The sequence below is a fragment of the Plasmodium sp. gorilla clade G2 genome, assembly GCF_900097015.1.
Source record: "Plasmodium sp. gorilla clade G2 genome assembly, chromosome: 1".
Classification (NCBI taxonomy): domain Eukaryota; phylum Apicomplexa; class Aconoidasida; order Haemosporida; family Plasmodiidae; genus Plasmodium; species Plasmodium adleri (nom. inval.).
In genome coordinates this window covers 29,458-45,601 of record NC_041693.1, presented here as the reverse complement: position 1 = coordinate 45,601, position 16,144 = coordinate 29,458, and the positions used below count along the sequence as shown (strand labels likewise).

At 19.1% G+C, this 16,144-nt stretch overlaps 3 protein-coding genes across 3 annotated transcripts; 2 read left to right on the top strand and 1 right to left on the bottom strand.

Annotated features, from left to right (window-relative positions):
* Positions 1-582: 582 nt before the first annotated feature.
* On the bottom strand, positions 583-6,590 carry PADL01_0101100 (conserved Plasmodium protein, unknown function; the record flags this gene model as incomplete). Its single annotated transcript, XM_028680781.1, has 7 exons — positions 583-897; positions 1,072-1,252; positions 1,378-1,467; positions 1,589-1,701; positions 1,781-1,874; positions 1,997-4,174; positions 4,306-6,590. The coding sequence occupies 7 exons, from the start codon at positions 6,588-6,590 to the stop codon at positions 583-585; spliced, it is 5,256 nt and encodes a 1,751-aa protein (XP_028536136.1).
* Positions 6,591-7,796: 1,206 nt separating this feature from the next.
* On the top strand, positions 7,797-12,134 carry PADL01_0101000 (zinc-carboxypeptidase, putative; the record flags this gene model as incomplete). The annotated part of the gene is made up of 1 exon (XM_028680670.1): positions 7,797-12,134. The coding sequence occupies one exon, from the start codon at positions 7,797-7,799 to the stop codon at positions 12,132-12,134; it is 4,338 nt and encodes a 1,445-aa protein (XP_028536135.1).
* Positions 12,135-13,465: 1,331 nt separating this feature from the next.
* PADL01_0100900 (conserved Plasmodium protein, unknown function) lies at positions 13,466-16,144 on the top strand (the record flags this gene model as incomplete). Its single annotated transcript, XM_028685535.1, has 1 exon — positions 13,466-16,144. One exon carries the CDS (start codon positions 13,466-13,468, stop codon positions 16,142-16,144), a length of 2,679 nt encoding a protein of 892 aa, XP_028536134.1.

Sequence of the window (16,144 nt, the reverse complement as noted above, 5' to 3'; positions counted from 1 at the left end):
GAAAGAACTATGTGCCTGGGTAAAATAATTTTTCCATACACTAAAAATTATAAAAATGTAGAAACTATATCAAATTAAAAATTAAAATAATAAATTAAACAACACATAAATTATATATTATTAATTTGAAACAAAAAATAAAATAAATATATGATATATATATATATATATATATTATATATTATTTATTATATACATATATTTATATATGCCTCAAAGGTAAAATTAAATTATACAAATAGGATCATATTTATTATATCAGTAAATTTTTTAATTATTTATTTTTATATATATTAAATTATTTTATATATATATATATCAATGTTTTATCGAACAAATTTTAGGAAAAAAAAAGAAAAAAAAAAAAAAAAAAAAAAAAAAAAAAAAAAAAAAAAAATTTCCTTATGGAAGTTATATTAACTAAAAATTAAAAAATAAATAACAAAAAAAAATATATATATATATATATTATATATATATATATTTTAATTTTTATATAACAATTGTGTGACAAAAAAAGATGATCAAAAGGAACCCATATAATATATATATATATAATATTATTTATAATGTATAATTTTATTAACCCTTAAAATGATCAAACACTATGAGAGTGTGTTGATTGAATCTACATTTATATTTATATTGCTCATTTAATATAGACATATAAAAGATAAGAAAATGAAGAGAACTAATATCTATATGAATTATTAAAGAAATAATTTCCTTTACAGTTATTATATTTAATATACATGATAAAGAATTTAATCCATTTATTATTTCTATATCGTTTACATTTTCTTTGATAAATATATTATCAGTAATATATTTTTTATCATCGTGTAAGAAGTTAATCCTTTCCTTGATACATATGATACTATCAATACCTTTCTTTATCTACAAATAAAAGAAAAAAATAATATAATAAAACACACACATATATATATATATATATATATATAATACATATATTTGTTTATATTTGTTTTTATTTGTTTATATTTGTTTTTATTTGTTTATATGTGTGCTTATATTTTTATATTCTCAAATATTATAGTAATATAAACCAACCTTAGGGATATCATTAAGATATAAATTACATATTATATTTAAAGATATCTTTCTTATTTCTTCATTCATTATTTTATTGAGACATTTTAAGCAGAAAAAAAATATATCGGAATGAGTTTTTTCGAAATATTGTTCTTGTCTTGAAATGTTTAAAAAAAATAGTAAGGTGGTCTGTAAAAATCTGCAAATGAAAATATTATAAAAATGAAATATAATAAACATATATAAATATATACATATACATACATATATATATATATATATATATATATATATATATTTATTAACATAATAAATATATATTACTTGTATTCATAACTCTGTTTACATATTTCTTTATTCGTTTCGAATGTTTTTAGTCTATCGAATATTTGGGGGAACATATCATTTATAATTCTATAAAAGTGATAGGAAAAAAAAAATATATATATATATATATATAAAAGGTATACATACATATATATATATATATATATACTTTATAGAATACCCCTTCATGTAGCATTATATTTATTACCTGTCCACTGAAAATTTGTCATCTATTGTTATTATATAATTTATTATTTTCAAAACAAGGATATCATTCATATATGAGTTTTTATAAAAATTTATCTTCATATATTCCCATATCTATAAAGGAAACAAATTTATAACGCTTTTTATTTTGTTTTCTTAAACATGTATATAATATTTTTATTTTTATTTTTACCTGATGAATCTTAGGGTAGAGCTCATAAAGTCTGGTGGAAAAAATATAGAGGCATCTGAGGATGCAAAGATGAGCACTGAAACGTAAATACAAGCTACACGAAAAAATAAAAATATAAAAAATATATATATATATATATATATATATATATTTTATGACTATATAAGAAGATTCCACATTGAGTGCATAATTAATTTCGATTTATATGAATCTTACTTTTCACTACAAAGGAAAACCTTTGCAAATAGAAATATGTGAGATGTTGTATATCGAATGTCTTTATAAGACATATAATTGTTTTGATTGTAATGCTTAAAATAATTATTATCATCTAAATTTTTAGCATTATTTATGTTATTGTGTTTTATATCTTTTGATTGATCATTTAAATCATAGAAATCATCATCAATAAGTAGATTTACAATTTTTGTTTTATTTATATGTTTGTTTAGGTTATTTATATAATTATTTATAAGATCTTTAATTTTATATTCATTTGTTTTCTTTATATTTTCGTTGTTTATAATTTTTTTATAATCTTGATTAAATATATCTTCATATAATTTAAATAAAATGTAATTTTGTAAGCATAATTTTTTTTTCTCTTCTTCAATTGGATGGAATATAGTTGAATGATTTTTTTGAACAGTCTTAATAATATAAGGATTATCATTATTATTATTATTAAGTTCTTTGTTTATATTATTATTATCATTATTAATCTTTTTAATTACAACATCATTTGTATTTCTCGATGAATCGAGGTGTTGTTGATTTTTTTTTTTTTTTTGAGAGAGATGCTGAAGGTTTATATGGATATATCCCTTTAAGATATATTCTTTTATATATTCAAAATATTGATTTTGATCAGATATATATATCCTGTTGTGATTAATATATTTATAATATAAATAAAGAATGCAATTAAACAACTGTAGGATTAAGAAATATAGATCATTTTTAATTTCTTTACTTTGAAAAGAAAAATGAGTTTGCTTAGTATATTTAATAATATTAAGACATACATCTTTGTATATATAAGTATAATAATCATATTGAACTAGGAACTGTGTTAACTGTAATATTTTTGTGGCATTCTTAAATGAATCTATATTAATAATTTTTTTATAAATATATGAAGACAAAACATCATGATGATAATTAATTATGTGCTTTATTTGATGTTGCTGTATATTATTAATAGGATAAGAATTTTCATTTGTTGATAAAATATTATTATTTTTATATTTATTTTTATTTTTTTCTTTTATGTGTTCATTATCATAAACATTATAATTATACACTTGCTTTATTTGTGTGTCATTTTTTATATTTTTAATTTTTTGTTTTGTTTTGTTTTGCTTCATATAATAATATATATTTATTATAGTATATTTGGCTAGTTCTTTATTATAATTGCATGCATTATTAATTTTTAAGAGTAAATAAACAAAATTTTTGATGAAGATTTTTTCTATTAGATCATGATACATACATAAATATGATATATAGAAAGCTTTATTTAAACAAATAATTATAAGTGTTGTATAATATTTCATATATTCATGATTTGTATTGTTTTGTATATTCTCTTTTTTTAAATTATTATAATTTTTTTTTACTTTATTAGAACTAAGAAAAAGCATTATTTTCTCTATCACCTTTTTAATATTTCTTTTGTCGTGAATTCTTTTGATTAGTATAGCTAAGCTAAAATAATTATTAAGCATAGGATAATATTCATTTAAGATATGTTTCATTATATCGTGTTGTATAGCTTTAATATAATAATTTATTATTTTTTTGTTATTAGTACTATCACTCCTATGAGTAGTAGTATCACTTTTTTTGTTATTGTCTATATCCGAATTAGAATAAACTTCAAAATTTATAGATTCCTTATTAATTTTTCTTATATTTATTTGAAGGTAGATATAAGTCATAAGAATTAAGGAGTCCAAATAATAATTGAGGAAATGCAAGTATTTATATTTTAATATATATTTCTCTTTTTCTTCATCTTTTTCATCATTTTTTTCATCATTTTTTTCATCATTTTTTTCATCATTTTTTTCATCATTTTTTTCATCATTTTTTTCATCATTTTTTTCATCATTTTTTTCATCATCTTTTTTATCATTTTTTATTTTTATTTTATTTGTGTCCTTATTATCAACAGAGTAGTAATTATCTTCCCACCACTTTTTTATAAAATTATAAGATGATTTGTTGTTCATATGTTCTGACGTATCTGTTTTATAATTCACATGATCTTTTATTTTTTTATTTCTTTCAAGGTCATTCCATGCAGATAAAATAACATCATCTATGAAGTTGTCTATTATATTTTGTTCTATAAAAAGAAGAGAGAACATGCTGACCTCGTTGATAAGCCTAAAAAAAAAAAGAAAAAAAAAAAAAAAAAAAAAAAAAATATATATATAAAAATATATATATATATATATATATGTGCGTCTTATATTTTTTATTTTATTTTATTTTATTTTATTTTATTTTGCCCTAACGTGATGTTTTCATTTTTAAAAGCTTCCTTTATGTTTTTAAATTTTTCAAAGGATAAGGAAGTCCTTTCATTCTCTTGATTAAACACATTAGTCAGTTGCACATTTTCTTTAAGATTATCATAACTGTTTGTATTATGTGGTTGAACAAAAAAGTCTAGAGAATATATAATATTATTGTCACTTAAAATATTTTTTTGTGTAGATGATGAAAGAAGAACACTTTCATTTTGTATACAATTAAAATTGGAGACTATATATAAATCTACTATATAATTGAAGATATTAAAATGTTCAGGAGATGAATTATGATTTATCACATTGAATATATATCTATAATAGATATAACCTTTTAAATATTTGAGAATATATTTATTTTCTTTCTTTTTAAATAAAAAAATATTAAACATATATTTGAAATAATAATTTTCAATGTAATAATTTAAGGATTCCACTGAATAGTTTTCTATATTATTTATAATATAATTATTATTTTGATCATCTTCTTTTATCATTTTTATTAAATGATTAAAAATAAAAGACAAGTCATTATAAAGAGGTGCCAATTTATTTTGGTTGATATATTTTTGGTGCTCATGTTGTGGTATTTTTATTTTTACGTTTTTAAGATGATTAAATGTGTGATCATAAGGATGATGATCATTATTATTATAATTACAATTATTATAATGACAATTATTATTAAAATTATTACTATTATTACTATTATTATTATTATTGTCATTGATTTGATCGTTCAACATACGTGTGACATTTTGCACGTCGTCTGCACTTATATCACAGTTTTCTAAATAATTGGTGATCCCATTTTCATATAGGAGATTCAAGTGATATAACCAATGTTCATTATTATCATAAAACATTTCTGATAGTATAAAAATGAAACTCATAAGTACAAGATTTTTATTTAAAAAAGGGTAATGCTCTATAATAACTTTACATAATGGAAATATATCTTTTATATTTTTATTATAATTAGTTAGTATATAATAAGAGAAAAAATAAATATTTGATAAATTATGTGGATTATAATTTAATTTATTTACATGATTGTATTGTTGTATCAAGTTGTTGTTATTATCTATAATATGTGTATGTTCTATTTTATGATTCTCATAATTTTTATTATTTTGTTTATTTATATATATATATAGATTCTTTGTATTATCATGATTATCTACATTTTGCTTTCCTTCCAAGGTTAATAAAGAGTTGTATATTTTTTTTTTATTTTCTTGTAAGAAGAACTTATATTTTTTATAATACACATTAATATGAGCACAATTGTTAGGTGTCCTTTCATCGATTTCTTTATTATCATTTAATATTTTATTTTTATTATAATAATATAAAAGTATTTGATTAGATGAGATAACAAATATTTTGAGTATAAAATTGGTTATATTTGTTAATTGTTCACACGTTTTATATAGAAGAAATAAATATAAGGAGAGTCTATTAAATAATATATCTATTATATATATATCTTGAATTTTTTGATGTATTAAATAAAATAACTTTAAGGTTTTATATTTAATTTTTTTATTTTGTTTTATTATATTTTCTAATAAATTTTTAATTATAGATGTTAGACAAGAATAGAAAACTTCTTTATTATTTTTATCATTGTATATATTTTGGTTATTATATATATGAAGAAATAAATATTTTATATATTTTATTATTATAAGAAAAAAATGTTCATTACATATTTTATCATTCTTCCTATCATTATTTTGAAATATATTTAATAATATGGATATATTATTAATACATGTAAGGAATATAACATCCTTATTTTTATGTATGTCTTTATCTTTATCTTCATTATCATTAATATGTTTAAAACACAAAGTAAGATTTTTTAAAAAAAATTCTATAGTTACAAATGATTTTGGTATATTATTACATATATCATAATCGACAGAATAATTGAAAGAATAATTGTCAACATAATCTTGATTACATAAAAATGAATTCTTTTTTATAAATTTTTTTTTTTTTTTTTTTTCCTCATCTTCTTCTTCGTCTTCTGTACTATTGAATAATATATTATATAAGTATACTTTTAATTTATTACACAGAATAGTACATATGCTTACAAATATATTTTGTTTCTCATTATATAATTTTAAAGATATAGGAACCGTATTTGTTTTTATTAACGTATATAAATTTTTTACACTTAATAAATCATCATTAACCTTATTATTTTTTATCAGAGAAATTATGAGATTAATAACATTCAATTCGTTAGAGCAATTCATTGTATTATATAGAAAGGTAATTATAACTATATTCCAAAGAAATTATTGTAATATAAAAAAAAAAATAAATAAAAAAAAAAAAAAAATATATAAATATATATAATATATATTAACATATAAATAAAATATATATATATTTATATTTGTGACAGTGTATAATACTCACATTTTTGAATATAGAATAAAAGAAAAACATATATAGTGATATAATTTAATATGGACCTTGTTATTAATTATATTTTTTTAACCTTACTAAATATATCTATTTTCAAAAAAAAAAAATTCGTGTTTCTTATATATATATAAATGAACAGATATATAATAAAATCATAATAAATATTATGATAGTATAATTTTTTTTATGATCTTAATATTTTAAATATTAATGTGAATATAATATATATCTATTTATAAAAGCGGACACATTATAAAAATATATATATATATATATATATATATTAATGTAAGGTTTTTTTTTTTTTGTTCAATATATTATATATTTATATATTGTAATTATTATTTTTGTTTAGAATAAAATAATATTAAAATAAACCATACAACCTATATTATATATATATATTGAATAATAATATAGATTATAAACTATCTTTTAATATTCAAGACCTTAAACTATGTAAAGAGTACACATAAGTACGTGTTTATATATATATATTATAATATATATTTGAAATTTTTATATATATATAATTATATATATATAAACATTGAGATTGAGCTTTTAAGTTTATTTTATTTTATTTTTTTTAAATATTTGTTGTGGTTTTTAATTTTGATTTTATATTATGAAAATAAATAATATATAAAAAAAAAATATATATATATATATATATATATATATAATATTTATATATTTAATTTATATTATTTTTCTTATGTTAGCAAACCAGTGCACAGGGCAAAAAAAAAAAAAAAAATAATAAAATAAAATAAAATAAAATAAAAATAAAAATAATGAATTAGTAAATATATATATTAAGATTCATCAAATATATATATATATATATATATATATATTTATTATTTTTATTTTATTTTATTTTTTTTTTTTTTGAATGTTATTAAAAATAGGAGGTTTTTTTATTTTTTCCCTTTTATTATAATATTTATATATATATATGAGGATAAGCATTTAAGAGTTTCGTTGTACGTTAATTTTTTTTTTTTTTTTTTTTTTTAAAACGTAGAATGCTTTTTAAAAATGAAGACAGTGGCAATAGTGTTTACTGTTTTACTTATAATAATTTTAACAATGATTCTATATCTGATATTTTAAATGTAAGGAATGATAATAAAAATAATGAGAATAAAGAAAAGAACGATGAAGATGACAAACAAACCAATTTGTTATTAGAAGAGAATGGAGAAAATGAAGAAAATAAAAGACAAGGAGACAAACAATATGAGGATTTATGTTTATTATCATTTAAAAATATTCAACAGTCTAATGATAATATAAAAATGCAGGAAGAAATGTTTAATTTATCTTATGAAAAGAATATCAAAAATATAGTTAAGGTAGTATATCATGAGGATTATAAATTATTATATGAAAATACAGATATACACGTAGAACTTCCATCTATATTATATGATACAGATATTAAAAAAAATAATGATTATATTAATAAATGTGATAAAAAAGAAGATGATTATTATATTAATAAATATAATCAACACAATGATGTCAGAAAAATTGAAAATTTAAAATATTTTATTAAACATAACTGGAAAAATATAAATAGGATTAATGAAAAATTATTTTTAAAAAATTTAAAGGAACTAGATGAAATACTGAATTATAATTTTTTGAATATATGTAAAAATAAATATAAACAATATGATAAGAAAAGAATAAATGAAAGACATTTCTCTTATCACGACAATTTCCTTAGTCATTATATAATTTATAAAAGAAATAAATATATAAAGCAGAATAAAAATGAATATATTAATGGGAATCATAATGATGTTTATGAGAGTAGTAACACATATGATGATATAGAGACAACAAGATTAAAACATAATAATATTAATATTAATAGTAATAATAATAATAATAATAATAATAATATGAAGGATTGTCTAAATAAATATCCATATGATTATATAAAACAACCTTTGAATTTCTCTTTTCCTTGTTACGAAAAAAAAATAGAAAATATCTACTGCTTAAATATACCAGGCTATAAATATAAATATATCTATCCTCCAGTGAACAACATGAATGATGAAAAAATAAAAGAATTATATATACCTAAAGGACATATATTATTTAATTCAAAATTTGAATCCGCAAATTTAAAATATGTAATAAAAGAGGAAGAAGACAAAGAAGTGTATTCTTTATTCCTTAATCAGGATATTCGAATGAACGAGAAAAAAAATCAGTGGTTCTATTTCAGTGCTAGTTATATTCCAAATGAATATTATACTAATGAATTATATAAAATGAAAATGTATAATAAGGATATTACTCATATGGGGGATAATATGAAAGTTGTATATAATTACCTGAACGGTACAGGTAATAATATAAACAGTAATGTAAATAAAGTGGATAATAGAACAAATAATATACATACAAATAATATCAAAAATATCAAAAATATTAATAATATCAATAGTAATAATATTATATATAGCAAGTGGAGGGAACAAAGGTGCATGAATCAATATTTGAATGACATAAATAATGAAGAAATAGATAGAAATCCAGGAGGGAATGGCAAATATTCGTTAGATGCATGTGATAAATTTACTGTTAGAAATGTAAAGAAATTAGAAAAACCATTTACTGTTAGATTTAAAATAGAGAATATGGCAAAACCTTTTTTTTTATATAAATATGGTCATTCTCCTTTATCGTTTTCAGAATGTAAATATAAATTAGAAAATATAAAATGGCAAAGAAATACATATGATATAAAATATATAAAAAACAATTCATGTAAGCATTATAATATAAAAAAAAATAGTATGGAATATTATAATTATAATACGTATACTTTAGAATTTAGTTATGATTTTATGTATGAATATGATACAGTATATTTTGCAAGTTGTTATCCATATACATATTCTTATTTGAATGAATATTTATGTTTGATAAGAAATTTTTTGAAGGGTCACCCTACTATTAATTATATAGAACAAACATTGTGTAAAACTTCATGTGGATTTGATTGTCCTGTTTTATGCATAACAAATTATGATAGTGAAGAAGGATATAATAAAGAAGAATTAAAAGAAGATTTAGAAAAGAAAAAGAAAAATATTATAGAAAGGAACAATTTAAATGATGAAAATTTATGTGATGCAATGGATATAAGTAACAATGTTGTAAGAAAGGAGATTGAGAAGAAAAAATATATATTAACAAGTAAAAAATTGGGAATAAAAAAAGTGGATAATAATTTATTTGATGATATGAAAAATGGATGTACAAATGAATATGATAATATGGATAAAGAATGTTTGGATATAAAAAAAAATATATGTTGTGAAGAGAAAAAAGAAAAACATGATATAATAAAATGTAAGGATGATAAAGATTATTCTTATAATTGTTGTTATGATGAGTGTCATAATGTGAAAAGAGAAAAAAATAATTTTTTTTGCTGTTTAAATGATAAATGTAACTTTGTTTTAAATGAACATATGAAAAGAAGAAAGAGTATAATGGATTGTAATAATTTTTTAAATAAAATGAAATGGTGTAAAAAAAAAATGTATACGTCTAATCATTTTATGAAGAAATTTGAGAGTTTCTTAAAAAAGGATTATGTTTACAGTAGAGAGAATAAGAAAAATAATGGAATGACAAAAATACAAAGATTTGAAGAAAATTGTGATAATAATTTAATATGTAAAAGAAAGGATGAAAAAAGAAATTGTTCTCAAAAGAAAAAAAAAAAGAAAAAAAAGATAATTGTGTTAACAGCTAGAGTCCATCCAGGAGAAACAAATTCTAGTTATTCAATACATGGATTTATTAGTTTTATTATATCTAATAATATATATGCACATATATTACGTGAGAAGTTTATATTTATAATAATACCTATGTTAAATATTGATGGGGTTATCTTAGGACATAATCGATATTGTTATAATGGTTTTGATTTAAATAGACAGTGGTCAAATCCGATAGCATATATTCATCCTACAATATATTCATCAAAATCTTTAATAAAAAATATTAGTCAGAAAAATAAGATTATATTTTTTTGTGATTTTCATAGTCATTCAAGAAAATATAATTGTTTTATATATGGTAATCAGGGTACTTGTAATTATGTAAACAATAAAAAGATCTGTGAAGTTTTTCCAGAAATTTTTTCTCAGGCATTACCTTGGTTTTCTCTTGTTGACACGGTATATAAAGCAGACAATGAAAACAAGGGGAGTGCAAGATTGATAGGTGTTCAGGAGTTTGGAATTGATTGTAGTTATACGTTTGAGATTTCATTGTTTGGAATACAGATAAGAAAGGATTTTAATATAATGTATAATGAGAAGAAGGATATTTTTTATATTCAGAATTATTTTGAGAGGTGTCACAATGGGGGTGATGATAAAAAAATAGGTGGTAATATAAAAGTAGATGATATAAAAGCAGATGATATAAAAGCAGATGATATAAAAGTAAATGGTGATGTCAAAGCAGATGGTGATGTCAAAGCAGATGGTGATGTCAGAGCAAATGGTGATGTCAAATCAGATGATAGATATGACAATATGAATAGGCATTACATAAATAATAATTATTATTATGATAAGAATAGCTACGACTTTTTATATTTCGATGAAAATCTTTTATTCATGACGGGTGTGAGTTTTGGTTTATGTCTTTTTAAGTATATGAATTTTTTATCATATAATAAATCATCTATATATAGAAAAACGTGTGAAGAAAAAGAGAAAGAGGATATGTTTACAGAAGAGTGTAGTACGTTATGTATAAATAATAAGGATGATAAAGAAAAATATAATGAAACAAAAAAACAAAATGATCATATTTTTAAGAAGGAAAATAATTTGGATTATGATAAAGGAGGAGACATTATATTAAGTGATACTGATCATCATATGGTTAATTCATGTGTAAATAATAATATGAATCTAGATAAAAGTAAAAGTAAAAGTAAAAAGGAATGTAAAAATATTTTAAATAAGTATGGTTTTATAAAACTGAAGAGTAGTAACAAACATATGAAAGAGTTAAAAAGAATAAGAAAATTAAAAAAAAAAAAAAAAAATGTGATAAAAGAGGTTTATGAGTTTAGAAAAAAAACAAAACAAAAAAAAATTTATAATACTTATATGTTTGGTTCATATAAAGTAAATATTAATGATGTAATACGTATATTAAATAAGCTAAAAATTGTTGATCATAATGGTAAGTATAAAGGTTTTGATTTTAATAATTCATTGGATATGCAAAAAAAAATAAAAAGTAAAAGTAAAAGTAAAAGTAAAAATAAAAATAAATGTAAAAATAAAAAGGTCATTGTTATATTGTAAAAAAATTTGTATATTTTGATAATTATTAAGAGTGAAATGAAACTAAAACAAGAAGCAGACAAAGAAAAAAAAAAAAAAAAAAAAAAAAAATATATATATATATATATATACATATACATACATATATAACAATACTTATATTGTAATAGTATTCACATTTAATTTTGTGTTGCTACTATTTTTAAAAGTTACATTTAAAAAAATATAATTTTTGTTATTTATTTCTTTTTATATATTTTGTGTTACATAATAATAAATATTTGTTATTTTTTTTTTTTTTTTTTTTTTAATTATTTGTAAAGATGGTATGTATTTGAAAAGGATGAATATATAAATAATATAAATATAAATATAAATGTATATATATAAATATATATTTATATTTACCTTTTTATATATGTATATCCTTAAAAGACTTCATTCGAACGACAAATAAAAAAAAAGAAAGAAAGAAAAAAAAAAAAGAGAACCTTTATATATATATATATATATATATATATAATATATGTCATGTGTTTGTAAATAAATTATTTTAATTTTGTATGAACTTTTTAATAAAACAAGAAAAATAATAATTTCTTTCTATTATATTATAAGTAAAATGTAAAAATAGCTTTATAAAAGTTTGATAACGATATAATTATCTTTTGAATATATAACATCATATTTTTAAAGAGATAAAATATAATGTTTATTTATAAAAAATGACAAGAATGTTTTATAAAATAAAAGGCTCAAAATAAGAAATAAATATATATATAATATATTATATATATTTTATTTTTATATGTTTCTTTTTCCCTTAAGAGGGAGAGAAGAATGTCGAACGAAAAAAATAATAACATTAAATATTATAATATTATACGATATATTTAGTTTATATATATATATATATATATATATATATATATGTATGTATTACTTTTATTTTATAGTATTTAAAATATATATATATATTTTTTTTTTTTTTATGTAATATATTTAGTATAAAAATAATATAATATATAATATATATAAATAAATAGTCAAAATTATTATTATTATAACCTGTTTAATATAAATGTTGTTATTTACCTTTTTATATTTCTCTTTTTAAAAATGTTACATTTATAAAATACATTGAGATATATGTAAAAAGATAAAATATTTATTATAATAAATTTATTATCCATGTTGTTTATATTACGAGTGATTTGATGAACGTAAGGACATTTCCCCCTCCATCCACAAGAATAAAATATAAATATAAATATTAATATATATATATATATATATATATATATATATTTATTTGTGGATACGTATTAATTTTTAAGTTTTATTTTTTAAATATGTATATACAATATAGATTATTCAGTGAGAGGAGTCTTTGGAGATTTCTGGAAATTAATAAGAATGATAATTACATTTTGGTTAGTGATTTAAAGAATATTTTATGCAAACAGAGTAATATAAATTATAACAATAAGATAGATATTTGTTTTTCTATTTATAAAGAGGGAGACAGTTTTGAGGAGGACGATAGTAATAATAATAATAATAATAATATCAATAAAAATATTGGGAATGAAAAAGATAATTTGAGTGATCAAGGAAATAAAAATAATTTATTATATTACAATAAATCAGGCTATGAGAATATAAATAATAATATTAATGATAATATTTATAATAATAAAGAAAATAATATTAATTTTTTAAACAATGATGATAAGATTTATAATGGCACAAAGATATTAATTCATAGACAAGTTAAAAAAAAGAGTAATATTACAGATGTTATTACACATAAAGCTAAAAAGGAAATAATTATAAATACTGAAGAAAAACAGAAAATAAACATTCCACAAGAATTTTTATGTAAATTATGTAATTATCTTTTATTAGAATCTTATATAATCGTTTGTAATAATAACTGTGGTTATTCTGTATGTAGAAGTTGTTTATTATTTTATATTTTAAATTGTTTTATTAAAGAAAATGAGAAAAAAATGAACTATATAGATATGAATATGTTGAATACTGATAATATAATAAAATGTCCTATATGCCAAGGTATATTAAAATATGGTATCTTAAATAAAAAAATGGAGTTAACCATAAAAAAGTTTGTAGAAGAAAGAAAAGATATTCATTCTTATAATTTATCTATCGAAGAAAGAAATAATAGATATTTAAAAATTCTTGATAGATTAAATATAGAAAATATTGAAGATTTATGTATTGATAGAAAAAATAAAAAAAATTTATTCGATAATCATATATTTAAACATGTCGAAAAAAAATATATTCATTCACATATAACTCAGGATAACAAAAATATCCTTGACAAGAATGAAGAACTAAAAATAATAAATCACTTTTTATATCTTATGGATAATTATAAGTTAAATTGTATTAAAGAATATGGCATGTTATATGTAGATTTTAATAATTATCTCTTTGATTCTATACAAAAGATTAAGGTGAAGAGTATTTACGAGCAACAAATAAATGAGAATAAAGACAATACTAGTGTTAATATAAATATTGACGATGGTTGTGATAAAAATATGAATTTATCTTTAAGAAAGGATAATATGACTGAGCACGTTGATAAATCTTCGAATAATATAGATGATGTTTTAGGTGTTGAGCATATAAAGAGGGAATTAATTCAGGACCGCGTGATGAAGGTAAAGACTGAGGAATATGGAGAGTCAAATGTGAAGGGAGCTACAAATGATCCTTTTAATTGTCTTAATATGTTGAAAAATATGTCTAGTTATCTTACTGGTATGATTGGAGATGATAAATGTGATGATAAAGGTGATGATAAAGGTGATGATAAAGGTGATAATAAATGTGATAATAAATATGATAATAAAGGTGATAATATGTTAAGGATCAAAAAGGAGGAACGTAAAGATATGAATAATATAAATAATGTGAATAATATAAATGATGATAATAATGATATTGATAAGGAGAATGATTGTGTTGATGATTTTAAAGAAGATATGTATAACCAAACAAAGACCTATATCATACCTATTTCTTTTGTAGGAGGAGAAACCTCTTATAGTCTGATAGGTATATATGCAGTTAAAGATTTATATATGAGGATTGATGGTAAGAAAAATGAAGGTTCATCTAATAATTTGACATCTACAAGTAGTTCATTGTTTAATAAAGGTAATAATAACAACGTGGATGATTCATTTGTTGAATCATTTTTAAAGAAATGGTTTCATTATGAGAATCAGCATGAGAAGAAGGTTGGTAATATATTTGAAAAGCTAAAGAGTGGTAATATTTATAATCTGGAATGTATTAATAAATATGAGAAGACTTGTTTTTTTCCAGCTAGGAAACAACCTATATATACAATAATAAATACTAAAAGACAAAAAACGAAAAAGAAAACAAATATAGAAATTAGTTTGGATTTCAAAAAATTTAAAGATATTGTATTAAGTGTTGATAATTATATTAAATATGGAAGTAGACCAACAAATTATGAACCTAGAAAAGAAAAGATACAAGGAACAAATATAAATTTATCAAATAACAACAACAATAATAATAATAATAATAATAATATGGAGATGAATGAAAATGACAATGAAGGAAAAGAACAAGAAATAAATAATAGAGATAATATATTTAATGAAGAGAAAGATACATTACATAATATAGTAGATCTACATAATGAACAGGATGATATATTAACAAGTTCAATAAATTTGCAACATGAATTTAAAGATATATATCAAACCTTATATGATACAAGTATAATACCTATTTCTATAAATAACAATTTTAATGTTAATAATCCATATGCAAATTATTGTGCCCTACTTCCATTTCTAACAAAAAAGGATTTTTATTTATTTAGGAAATTACAACGTATATATAAAGAAAAATATTTAAAAAAACTGTACAAACATGTTAAACAAAATAATCTAAATATGAATATTTTTTTTAATGCAGTCAACGCTTTGTATTTTGCTACAATTAGAAAGGATTAA